Genomic DNA, 13,529 nt, shown 5'->3' on the forward strand with positions numbered 1-13,529 from the left:
GGTGGCAGCACCGTTGAGGAGACCAGAGGACGTGTCACGATGGGGTGGCATCATCCGGCCACGCATCGTTTGGTCCTTGTCCTCAAGACTCGGATGCTGTGTTTCGCACCGGGATCAGCCTGACGAGGACCCGAAACAATTCTCACGCGTCTCATTCCTCGCCCCCCCACCCCCCCCCCCCCCCACCCCGCGTATCCTCTGGCTCCTTTGCTCTTGGGACTCGTCCCACCAAAGCCACTTTCACACCATGGTTTTGCATTTGCTTGTTTCGATGGCAGGAGCAGGAAAAGATGCGGCGGTGCCCAATGATACTCCATGGCAGCATTGATCCTCCAAATCCCGATTTTGACGGGTGGGTACACACCAAAATATCCAGCAGCGAAAAAACTAAGCCTAATCCCGGCTGGGGGGGGATGCTGAGGGTGCCCACGCTGCGACACCCACGCTGCAGATCCCACGGGACTGTCCTTTCAGGGTGCCACCCGCGGCAGGCCAACTCTAAAGACCGGCCAAAATCTGCTCGGGGCAGGCTGGGCTTGAGCGTGTCAATCAAGGCCACACGGTTGGAAACCGAATTTGGTACAAATTCTCGCGGCTCGGCTAGAAATCCTTAAAAAATCAAGAGATTTCCTGCTGGTGAGCACAACAGCAGCCCCCGTATCCCGTGTGCCCGCGGCCGAGCGATGCCAGGGATGGGCAAAGCACAAACTTATCCCATTTTCCTCCATTCCCAGGAAAGAGAAAGAGGTGCTGCCCTCCCCAACGTCCTTCTAGCCAAACCCCAGCTGACGCTGGCACCTGCGTCTGCTCTGGCCTTGGCTCGGGAGGTGACGTCCCTGGCGCCGCAGCGCTCCTCTGCCAGCAGGATGCTTCATCCCTGAGCAAAGGGACCGGGGGACACAGGGGTTTGCAGGATGGGTCCCAGGCAGGGCGATGCATCGCAGCATCCCCATGAGCTTCCAAAAATCCCGTTCCCCGGCGAAGGGAACCAGCTAAGGGCAGGGCTGGGGATGGCAGGGTGGCCGTGGGCACCGGCAGCAGGGATCTTCCAACCCCCGCAGCATCCCGAAATCCCCACCTCGGGACGGCGGCAAGCAGCTTGAGACGGATTTATGCCGGAGCAGGCAGGAGCAGATGGTCTGGCAGGAGGGGGCCGTAGGCCGGCTGAGTCCCTGGGCTGGCAGGAACGTGTTCCTGCATCCTGGGGTTGGATTTGAGCCTTTCAGGAGAAAACGGAGAGCCAGAGCTGATGCCTGTCCGGCCAGTTCGGAGAGGATCTCAGCACTGAAGCGCCCCCCCTGCCTCCAGCTCGGCAGGTGGAGGGGGGGGTCCTCTGGCATTTCCTCCCCTCTCAGTCAATGGATAAATGGATTTTGAGGCTTTTTTTTTTTTTTTTTTGCTACCTCTCCTACCAAAGCCCCAGGGGGACCCTGCGTGGCCCCCGAGCATCCTCACCCACCAAGCAACGGTTGGATCCGGCCCAGAGCTGCAGGCAGGCTGCAGGCAGGCCGCAGGCAGGCTGCACAGTCTGCAGTCTCCACCTAGAGCCCGGCGGAGCCTCTGCCTGCGCGTTGCCTCCCCGCTGCAGCTCACGCAACGGGTGTGCACGGGTCCCACCACCCAAACCCCCCCCCACCCAGGTCTGAACTCGGTTGTGCTTTTAGCAGGCAGCAGAAACAGGCAGCAGCTCAGTCAGGGATGCTCCGGTCATTCCTCACCACCAGCTTGCGGGACCAAGAGGAACCTCCGCTGAGTCCCACCACCACTGGAAGATGCCCAGATAGGGCGTCCACCGGCCAGCGGAGATGATGGCACACCAAGCGCCATCCCTGAGGTCACGCCGCGCGCTGGACCAGGGGCTGGTCCCCACCATAGGAGCCTCCGGGGTGAAAAAGAGCCAGGAGAAACCACGCGCAACTTATTTACAGAGTAAAGGCGACGGCTATTTTTTTCACGACGCGTCTGAGCATTGCCATATAAAATCTTACCGGCACATTGAATTCAAGTCAAATATGCCATTCTTTAAAACTCTGAAGGCTTTTTTTTTTTTCAATTTATTCCTGCTTCCCATCAATCTCAACTCCGTGATGCTCCTCTACTGAAAACTAAACACCTCCTCTGCGCAGAGCTGTGAGCGCGGCTGCCTCGGGGGTGGTCCCGGGTACCTGCAGGACAGCGGGGACAAGCCCTTGGCATCCCCTGTGATGCCCACTGCTACGTCGATGGCCCTGTGGCCACTTCCAGCTGCATCTCAGCTCCTCGAGGGGCTGCGAGCCCCGAAAGCCACCCCCGGGCTCGGCTGAGGAATGACGTGCGGTGTAACCCCACAGCTGATTTAATTTGGGGTCCGGCTCAGCTCCTCCCAGCTCAGAGGGCTCCTTGTGCTTACGGGACACCAGCTCCTGACCCTATCCCCTCCTTCCCATCGGTGGGAAACTTTTTGCCTTTTCTTTTTCCATTAAAACCCCCAGATCTTGGGTTAAACCTCTTTTGGCGCTCCATTAAACGCCCCCCCCCCACCCTTCATCTCACCACCGGCCTCCGAGGAGGCGATGCCCGGCTCTCCCTCGCCACGTTGCCGCATCATGGAAAAGCAGCGAAAGAGACGGATGGTTCTTCCAACTACAGCTCCGCTGGGGAAAAACGGCGAGTTTAAAGCACGGAGGTCGCTGTTTAATCCGGGGCTCTCCAATAACTCACAGAACCGCGTGGGACCTGTCTGCCAGCGGCTCCCGTAACCCCAACGGCGAAGCCCAGCGAGCGTTATTACTACGGGCCGGCGGCGATGGCTTGGCCAAACTCGCGGGTTAACGAAGGGGCCAGCTCTAATTGATGCCCGGTTCTGCCCTTCACCTGCCCGGCACGGGGCAGGGTGCCAGCCCGCTCCCCTGGCTCCCTCTCCTGCCCGCTGCCGACGCTTGCGCCGGGTTCCGTTCGGCCCCGGATGACTACGCCAAAGCGTCAAAAAAAAAAAAAAAAAAGGTAACGTAATAGGAAAAATGGAGAATTATTAAACGGAATAAATAAGAAAATAGAAAAATAAAATCGCGACACCAATAAAAAAATAAATAATAATAAGAATAAAAATGAAATAATGAATATTCTGCTACGGAATTACAAGGCGTCTTCCTAGGGACAACTGCGGGCAAACGAGAGGGAACCCGTCTCCTTCCCACTCCTTCTTTTCTCCGCGCTTGAGAGCAGGAGGATGCAGGCAGCTGGGGATGCTCCTCGGAGCTCCTCGGAGCCAACCCGCTCCAAGCCCACATATACACACCATATATATGCGTGTGTGTATGGATTTACAATTGCCTTTGAATTCCCTGGGTGTACGGAAAATAAATCCCATCCGCAAAGCTGCATTTCGCAGGCAGCTTTCACTGGCGAGTCCCACAACGGTTTAGAAAACGAGGACGCTGCTGTCAACACGGAGTACGGTGTCCAGCGCTGGAGTCCTCAGCACGAGGAGGACACGGAGCTGTTGGAGCGGGGCCAGAGGAGGCCCCGGAGATGCTGGGTGGGCTGGAGCCCCTCTGCTGGGAGGACAGGCTGAGAGAGCTGGGGGGGTTCAGCCTGGAGAAGAGAAGGCTCCGGGGAGACCTTCCAGCCCCTTCCAGTCCCTCAAGGGGGTCCAGGAAAGCTGAGGAGGGACTCTGGATCAGGGAGGGGAGCCATGGGACGAGGGGGAACGGTTTTAAATTGGAAGAGGGGAGATTTGGATTAGATCTGAGGAAGAAATTTTTCACTGTGAGGGTGGTGAGCCCCTGGCCCAGGTTGCCCAGAGAAGCTGTGGCTGCCCCATCCCTGGAGGTGTTCAAGGTCAGGCTGGATGGGGCTTGGAGCAACCTGGTGTGGTGGGAGGTGTCCCTGCCCAGGGCAGGGGGTTGGAACTGGATGATCTTTAAGGTCCCTTCCAACCCAAACCATTCTATGATTCTATGAACATCAGCGCAGAAATGTAACAAGAAAGGGTTCCAAGCTCTGCAAACCCCCAAATGAAGATGTTTACACAAGGGCAGCACCATTTTGCTATTTCTCCGCCTGTGCTGGGCTCCTGTGGGGCTGGCAGAGCCCATGGACACCTCAACTCTGAGGTTCACCATGGAGATGTCCCTCATCCCCCACACTAAGGAGGCTTTCCCCATTGAATCACCACCTCACCTTGGGAAGAGCTCATCAAACTCTTCTGGAAGAGAAACCAAAGGCAGCAACATTGGGCTCGTGCACAGACCAGAGAGATGGATGCAGTGCTCCTCCATGGAGCTGAGCGCGCAAACCCTCATCGCTGCAGCACTCGATACACATATATTTCTGGCCTTGGGGTTTGCTCCAGGGACCTCGGGACCTTTTTTTCCCCCCTCCTTAAACGCTACCTATCTTTCAGTGAAGCAACCTCTCTCATGTCTCTTGGGAATGTCTTTTCCAAAACAAGCGGTACCACTGTGTTTTCTGTGCACGAATGGACCATCTGCAATTAACTTCAATTAAAAATAGACACGGTAAGAGGGACGATGGGTTTTGCAGTCAATGCTGGACATGGCGTAGAGGTCCGATGCTCTCCAGCCGTGCTCAGCTCCTCCTGCCTCCACCTCTGTCAAACCGCAAACCGTTCCTCACCGAAGACCCAGACCTTAATCATGTTAAGGAGGGGAAAAAATCTGTCTTTCAGCCTTCACCATGTGTTATCTTCCATGTCTAAATTCCCGCAGAATCCACTCTCATTACCACCCTCAGCGTCTTGATCCTCAGAACTCCTACGATGCAGAAACATGGTAAGCACTTCTCTTTGCATCCTGACTTACCGAGGGGAATCAATCAATTGTCCAGTACCTAATGCCACAACATCTACATCCCAGGAAGGGATTCAACCTAAATTTTCCTCTTCCATCCTCTGCCTGGGCTGACAACGACAGAGTTTTGGCCACCTTCCTGGTTGAGCCCCTCCAGAAGCGGTCGCGCCAACCATCTCAAACCCAGCCGAGTCCACCAAAAGCCAAGCGCGGCCCCTGCCAAAAAACCCTGGCATTTGACTCCAAGATTCTACAACCAGAGCAAAGAACAGCACCGAACCAAGGAAGGGCCGTTCCCGGGGCATCAAGAGATTAAACGAAGATGATGCAGAAACCCCGCGTGGGTACGCGATAGGGTATGCCATGGGGCATGCGATAGGGTGTGCGATAGGGTATGCAACAGAGTATGCATTAGGATGTGCGTTAGGGTATGGATTAGGGTGTGCAATAGGATATAGAACAGAATATGCATTAGGGTGTGCAACAGGGTATGCATTAGGGTATGCAATAGGGTATACCATAAGGTACACATTAGGGTATGAATTAGGGTGTGCCATAGGGTGTGCGATAGGAAACACAATAGGGTATGCATTAGGGTATGCAGTAGGGTGTGCATTAGGGTATACCAGAGCGTACGTAATAGGAAATGCAATAGGGTATGGATTAGGGTATGAGATAGGGTATACCATACGGTACGCATCAGGGTATGCAGTAGGGAATGCAATAGGGTATGCATTAGGAAATGCAACAGGGTACGCGTTAGGGTATGCAAGAGGGTACGCGTTAGGGTATGCAATAGGGTATACCATAGGGTATGCAATAAGGAATGCAATAGGATATGCATTAGGGCGTGCAACACGGTATGCAATACCATAGGGTACACATTAGGGTATGCATTAGGGTATCCCATAGGGTATGCAAGAGGGAATGCAATAGGGTACGCATTAGGGTGTGCGTTAGGGTATACATTAAAGTATGCAATAGGGTACGCGATAGAGTATGCATTAGGGTGTGCCATAGGGTCTGCAACCGGGTACGCGACAGGGTATGCATTAGCGTATGCAATTTGGTATAGCTCAGGGTAGGCATTAGGGTATGCCATAGAGTATCCAATGGGATATCCAACAGGGTATCCAATAGGGTATCCAATAGGGTATGCACTGGCGCATGCCATAGGGTATCTGATAGGGTATGCATTAAGGTATGCCATAGGGTATCCAACAGGGTATCCAACAGGGTACGCATTAAGGTATGCCATAGGGTATCCAACAGGGTACCCAACAGGGTATCCAATAGGGTATGCACTGGCGCATGCCGTAGGGTATCCAACAGGGTATGCATTAAGGTATGCCGTAGGGTATCCAACAGGGTATCCAATAGGGTGCACACTAGGGCACGCCGTAGGGTATGTCGTAGGGTATCCAACAGGGCATGCAACAGAAATGGCCCTTCTCCACCGGCACCAAGGCGTTTCCAACCACAGGGACGCAGCAGGCGTTGGCTGGGCGCCCGCCGGCGCGCCCCCTGCGGCGGCGGGCTCTGTGTGGAGATGTGCATTTCGTGGTGGCACGGCTTTTTTTTTTCTTTTTTTTTTTTTTTTATTAAAAGAAGGTATCAGCCTTCTGTTTGATGTGCTGTTGGCCGCCGTTGCTAAGGGGAGCAGTGTACAATTACAGCCCCAGTGATGTCCACTCTAATAATACACTTGGCTCTGCATAGCTCGGATGCAGACACGGCTCGGCTATAAAGAGCACGGCCATTTCGACGGAGGAATACTCCAACTTATGTTACATGTGAAGGGTTTGCGGCACATTGCTTAATATCCCCCACACCGGTGGAAAAAAAAAAAAAAAAAAAAAGCACCGCAGCCTGGCCACGCCGGTGAGCGAAAACTATGACAAGCAAAAACCTCTCGCAGGAGACTTACTTTCAATTTATTAATTAAGAAGGAATTTCTAGAGCGACGAAGAAACTATATATGTGTTCACCAGGATGTTCTCGCGTACCTCCATCCTCCCAAGCTCCCTGGGACCAATTTGGCCAGCTCCATCCCAAAGGCTTGAGCAGCCCAAAATTGCTCCTTGCACCAAACTCAATGAGCGGAAAATCAAAGGCAATTAACGCCCCCCCGCCACCCCCCGCCAGTGCTGAACCCCCGTGTGGCAGCATCTCCCCGAGCTCGACCAGCCGGCCACCCCCAAGACTCCCCTTTCCGCATCTCCCTTCAGCATCCCGAAAGGTTTGCAGCACTTAAATTCCAGGCTCAGCCCAGATTTGGGACGACGACACAGAGCGAGGGATAAATTCAAATCAGAATTTTCCCTGACAGATCCTCTTAGGGCCTGAAATGGTGTAACGCCGGCCGGGGGGACGGTCTCTAGAGGAGCTCTCGGCAGGGAGGGGGGTGACGCGATGGCGTTCCCGTGCCGCGGCGCTGGCATCTGTTTTGGGATCAAAACAAGTCCCCTGAGATAAGCTGTCAACACGGGCAGCCCCCGAGCCGCGAGCACCTTGTCAACAGCTGAAAACACAAGAGGAACCAGGTTAAAAAGACAGTTTGTTGCCCGTTCGGTGGGAAAAATCCTTGCTGGATATAGGGATGCCGTCTGTAGGTACCGGGATGCTGGCAGGGTGGCTCAACGGGTTAACGCATTAATTTATGAGATCCTCCGGTGGGGCTGAGCCGTTGCCATTGCGGTCCCAAGAGAAAGGGACAAACAAGCTCCTACAAAACAGGAGCATCTGCTGGGAGCAGATGGGGGGGCGAGCGGTCCAGCCCTAGGCGCCAGCAGCACAGGGGGGGGATCACGTTGATCCCGATTTATCACACCCCGGCAGAATAATTCCCCAGCTCGCCGGTGCTCGGCAAGCCGAGCTCCTTACATCCGAGGATCGGATTAGTCTGAAAGGTGCCAGAGAGACATAAATCCAGCTCTGGAGCAAGCGTTTCATTAAAGTTTCTTTTTTTTTTTTTTTTTTTTTTAATTAATGGTAAATTATCTAGAAACGGCTGATGGAAAATGTTTGATGGGCTAGGACTGGAGCTGGGTAATGTTACATTATCAACTATATATATCGATATATTGATATTATCAACACTGTATCATCAACCGTGTATCAATCTATCATATCGATGTATTAATGCATCAAGATAGATCCGTATTACTCCATAAAATCCATATATTATCCAATATACCATACTGCTATTGATAACGCATCATGTAGAAATACCATCAACCCCCCCTTATTTCCCATCAAGGCAACTCCAATGAGGTTTTTGTGCTTCATACCCGGGTCTGTCTCCAGTCAGGGGTATCAAGCCCAAATGTATCACAAATATTCCCAATTTAGGGCTTGACCAAAGGATTGCAGGAATCTGTGGTGAATGCATCTGATTATTTTGGTCGGAAAAAGAAACTATGCTCGGAGAAAGTCAAAGTCCTTCACTATCAGAAAGGAAATGTTAAATTATTGAATTTCACGTAGCACTTTGCTTTTGACCTGTAGAGATCTGTCGCCTTTTGCCCCATCGAGACAATTTTAATAGATGTGCAGTTTGGGGCTGAGCAAATCCCTTCGACGTATTTTTCCGTGCTCCAGCCCGTGAACTCAGTCACCCGCACCCCCTGCTCAGTCTTTGCATTTCTTTTCTTCCCAGCTTTCCACGACGGGCATCGTGCTCCAGTCACGCCGAGACTGGCTACATGCTCCTGGAAAGCACTTTGGGACTCTTTGGAGATAGGAGATATATTATTTATCCTACATTCGGGCTACGAAGAGGTGAATACGAAGCCAGTTGTTATTGCCCGTGACGCTCCAGTATAAATCAGTCTACTGGGTCTGTTGGTAGGGGTGGAAATGCTGGGGGAAGAGAAGAAAGCAAGTTGGAAGAGTCCTTCCTAACCCAGAAGGACGTCATCATCCTCAATTTTTGGGTAACACCCGGCTGTTCCCCGGCCATCGCTCCTGGACTTTACTTTGGATTTCTTAGCCTTGCTCAGTCAAACGGGGAAAGACACAAGAAGGACCTGGCATGGGAAGAGCGGGATGCGTGGGGGGTTTAGAGCCCCCTCCACCCCCTTGCTGCCAAATCTGGGACCGGTGCCGACCACAATTTGTCTCCTCCCGCTTTTATACTCGCTTTGGAAAGAAATCGATCGGAAAAAAATCACCGCCTGGTACACGCAATGGGCAGATGCGTCTGCCACCCAAGGGCTTTGTAGGGGAAAGTGGAGAAGAAGTGGGCCCAGGGAGAGATGCTGGGTTTGATACGCGCCCAGAGCAATGACAGGAACAAAACCGGACCAGCGACTTTGCAGAATTATCTTAGGTTACGTTAAATATTCATTTTCGTTATTTTTATTTTGCTTTTTATTTCCCTGCTTGCTGTCTTGCCCAAAAGCCAACTCGGCCCGCGCAAGGTACAGGCAGCCAGGCACAGCGTCCAAGGGATGATCTCCAACAAGAGCAGAAGGGCAAGAAGATGTGTCAAAAATTGGAGTGACGCTGGGCACCAAATACGTTCAGAGAACAGAGAAGTGAAAGGAGAGCTTTGTCCATGCCGCAGATGACACGTGTGCGTGAAGGAACAGCCAAATGGAAACGCGTATTAAATCAAGGACGGAAATCCATGGTTTCAGCCCCATATGGCCTGTCTCCAGAGAGGCAGAAAGACGGAGGTCCGTGTGACACCCTCCCCAGAAAGCAACCCCTCTTTTGATGGTGGCACTACGGTAAAACACGCTCCCCCCAGCAGACCGTGGGCAGTTGAGGACAGTCCTGTTTCCCGTTATCACGGACCAGGTATCAGAGCCACTGCTTTTTTCTCCCCTCAAACTTTGCTTTCGCTGATGGTTTTGGAGTAGAACAATAACCAGTGCTACGTGTACCAATAAACTCAGAATCACAGACTGGCAGGGGTTGGAAGGGACCTCTGGAGATCATCTAGTCCAACCCCCTGCCAGAGCAGGGTCACCCAGAGCAGGTGGCACAGGAACGCGTCCAGGCGGGTTTTGAATGTCTCCAGAATTGGAGACTCCACCACCTCTCTGGGCAGCCTCTTCCAGGGCTCTGCCACCCTCAAAGGAAAGAAGTTCCTTCTCAGGTTTAGAAGGAACTCCCTATGCTCAAGTTTGTGCCCGTTACCTCTTGTCCTGTCCCCGGGCACCACTGAAAAGAGCCTGGCCCCATCCTCCTGACACCCACCCTTTAAGTATTTATAAGCGTTGATAAGATCCCCCCTCAGTCGTCTTTTTTCCAGACTGAAAAGACCCAAATCCCTCAGCCTTTCTTCATAAGAGAGATGTTCCAATCCCCTCATCATCTTGGTAGCCCTTTGCTGTCCCCTCTCCAGCAGTTCCCTGTCCTTCTTGAACTGGGGAGCCCAGAACTGGACACAGTACTCCAGATGTGGCCTCACTGGGGCAGAGCAGAGGGGGAGGATGACCTCCCTCCATCTGCTTGCCACACTCTTATTGATGCAGCCCAGGATGCCACTGGCCTTCTTGGCCACAAGGGCACATCGCTGCCTCATGGTCATCCTGTTGTCGCCCAGAATAATTAGCAAAGACACAAATTATTTAAGTCTGGGTTGCAATCAGAAACCAGGTGATGCAACCAACAGCCCAGTCAGGGACCATGACTTAACTTGATAACGTCAGGTGCTGAGATGGACTTCAGCCGAAAAGAGCAGCAAAGACCCTCCACCGTAAGACCCTCCACCGTAAGACCCTCCACGTTCACTTCTCTTCATGCCATGAGGATGCTGACGCAAGTCACCCACCCATTTCACAGACGGGCCCTGGTGTCAGAGACGGTAATTCCACGTACAGCTCAAGAAACGGGAATGAAGAGCAACTTGACAATGCCCTCAGTGCCACGTTATCTATGGTAACCACTAAAGATGTGCACAGACAAAATAGCAGGTACGCTTCTGTTGTCCTCTCATCAACTGCCTTCAAAATGAATTTGGTAACAGCTCAGCTCCTGTCCAAATGCGTGGTAAGATCAGGCAGGGTGAAGCTGCAGGTATCTACCCAACTAATTTTATCTCATTACCTGCAACATGTTGAGGAGCAGACTCCGGAATTTGGTTCCTTCCACCATGAAAAGGGCCATTTTGTCACAGAGCTTGGCTGCCGTGGAAGCAAAGCTGCGGTCTGTCACCGCTTTCTGGTAGATGGTCTTGACTATCTCCCCTAGCATTTCCTCAGAGTTGGTAGAATTCTGGGCTTCCTCCATAAAGGTGGTGAGTTTGGAGTCAACATCACTGCTGTTGTTCCTCATACTGTTGAGGATTTCAATTAATTTGTCCATTTTGTTCTTTTCAGGATTGGTGGTTTCCACCGTGACTTCGTCCTGGTCCGTGAAAAGGGAAAGACAAGGCATCTGTTACACAAGGAAAAAACAGATATATCAGCCCTTGTCCTTCCGCAAACAGCAAAGGGGGAAGGGGATTGGGGAGACATATAAACAGACATAGAAAAAGCAAAGCATTGTTTAAAGGTACAACGGTGTCATCTCAGCATTGAAAACCACAAGTGAATGAGTCTTGCCCCATAAATGTTCTCTTTCTCCATTTCCCACAGCACTTAATCCCAGAGTCCTCCCCCTTGGCTCAAGGAGAAGATGGGCTCCACGCTCCTGAGCCAGGAGGCCGAGGTCAGACCACTCCCGACTGCCTTCAGCATCTCGGACAGGTTTCTGGAGGTGTCTGCAACATGGTGATAATGGATATATTTTTGCCTCTATTTCGAAAGCGCGCTGGTGTTTGCAAAATGCTCAGAGAACCGTCCTACAAAAATACCTACTTTTTAAAAAGATACATTTCACCTTCTAAACTGAGATCAAAGATGTCACATCCTCCCGGCATTAGAAAAACAAGATCTTAACTTTTCCATCTCTGGACTGTTACACGTCTCACTTTGTGCCGCTACCGTCGAATTTATCGCTTCTGTTCAACATTTAATGAGGCATTTGTCCCTTTCCCCCAGCGGAAGGCGTGCATCCTGCTCGTTACAGTCTGCTCCCTTCCCTTCTTCTAGTTGAATACAAAATGTGCCAGACAACACGAACCTGGGGCAAAATTTTTTGGCCAACCCTGGCCCCAACTAGCAGTTGGATGCTGTCCAAAACTCCCATCGGGAGGACCAGTTGTGTTGACTACACCCACCCAAGAGCGGGTGCTTACGTGCTGCGTTTCTTAGAAGGTTATAAATTCGCAGGGCAGGCATTAAAATGAATACTCTGAAAGTCTCTGCTCTACTCCCGTTGCTTTAAAGAACATAAAAATAACTAACAAAATCTCTTCCTCCCCCTCATGCCACGTACATAAATAGTAAATGCACATGCACTCAAAGGTATACATTTCCAACACGCACTCCCATGGAATTGTATATGTTCAGGTTATTTTTGCTACGTATTTTGGAAACCTCGTTGGAGATACCCCCAGGGGCGCATTTTCCAGTCTGACAAAAGAATCTCGAGAGAAAGAATCGGAGTTTCACAGGGGGCAAATGCAGATATCATCTCTGAATTCCTCACAAATCTGAGGCTGAATATTGTTTCCAAAAAGGATTTCTCCTCCGTCACTTGCATGCAATAGTTTTGTTATTGTTGGGTTGTTGGAAGGAAGGGGGAAAGATAAGGGCGTTTCAATTCATTGCTGAGATAAATGGATATCGGCTTTTAAGTAGCTGACTCCAACTATTCAGCACTCAAAAGGCAAAGCTCTGTAACTGTGGAGACAAACTGCCTTTTGTGGAGACAAACTGCCTTTTTTAGGCCTCCTTGCAAAGCACATGAGCTCTGCAGAGCAGGAGGCAGTCAGTTGCGATGAGCTGCTGGGGAAGGAGCACCCGCGTTGCAGCTCACGCGTGCACCAGCCTTCCCCAGGGGTCTTTGCGTGGGTGCGGGGAGAGTTCCCAGTCCTCCTTGGAGAACTCCAGCTGGTAGCAACCTCAACCAAGAAGCATTGTGTCAATAAATGGCCCCCTGAAGAAGCACAAAGACACTTCAAGAGAAGTGTTGACGCTGAGAGATTAAGACAAGTTGGGTGCACTCATGGAAAGGTCCCTTGAGCCCACCCTCCCCTTTGTATGGAGAACGGCCAACAGCCAGACTCTTGGAAAAAGGGAAACTCAACGTTTCCCTAAGAAATAATACCTTTTCTTTTAGTCTCCTCCGCAGCCTGTCTTTGGAAGACTGAAGCAAATTGATCTTGGGTCTTTCCCCAATGCGCTCGTGAATACTGTCTTTCCGCTTGGTCTCCGACTCCTGGATGTACTGCTGAGACTGCTTCTCCACAGCCTCCGGGCCTCGGTGCGTCTCCGCAGGAATATGCACCGTGCAGACCGAGGTGTCCTCGATTTTCAAATTCTCAGTCTCTTTGGCGTTTCTGTGCGTTTCTTTGTCGTTGGGCGAGTGTTTCTGGTTGTGGTGCCATCTCCGGTTCTGGCTGTAGCCGTGGTGGCCCGTCCTGCCTGAGGAGTGAGGGGCCTGGCCTCCTTGGTAGAGTTTCTGGTGGTCCCTGTTGTGTTTGGTGCCACCTTGCTGATGATCTGCGTGCTGTTGAGGCTTGTTCCCACCGGGAAGTCTCTGCTGTCTCCTGGAAAGTCAAAGGAAGTCGTTAGTACACCCTTTCCCGCGTGGTCCTGTTTGGTCAACACATCTTCTATCCCACCAAACAGCCTGGCCCTTGGTGGGTGGGCTCTGGGGGTCTCCCTAGCACAAAAGGGGAGC

The 13,529-nt window shown here is 51.9% G+C and overlaps 1 protein-coding gene across 7 annotated transcripts in view; it reads right to left on the bottom strand.

Moving 5' to 3' along the window:
* CTIF (cap binding complex dependent translation initiation factor) overlaps window positions 1-13,529 on the bottom strand; it is a 155,745-nt gene that overhangs the window by 30,984 nt on the left and 111,232 nt on the right. For 4 of the 7 annotated variants that reach the window (XM_074570407.1, XM_074570413.1, XM_074570408.1 and 1 more), the window contains 2 exons: window positions 12,954-13,395; window positions 10,848-11,177 (listed from right to left, as the gene is read on the bottom strand). In XM_074570407.1, the coding sequence (XP_074426508.1) occupies window positions 10,848-11,177; window positions 12,954-13,395 (772 nt within the window). The remainder of the gene's footprint in view (window positions 1-10,847; window positions 11,178-12,953; window positions 13,396-13,529) is intronic. The other 3 variants (XM_074570414.1, XM_074570410.1, XM_074570412.1) reach the window with 1 other exon arrangement.

This window comes from Larus michahellis, chromosome Z, assembly GCF_964199755.1.
Source record: "Larus michahellis chromosome Z, bLarMic1.1, whole genome shotgun sequence".
Taxonomy (NCBI): Eukaryota; Metazoa; Chordata; class Aves; order Charadriiformes; family Laridae; genus Larus; species Larus michahellis.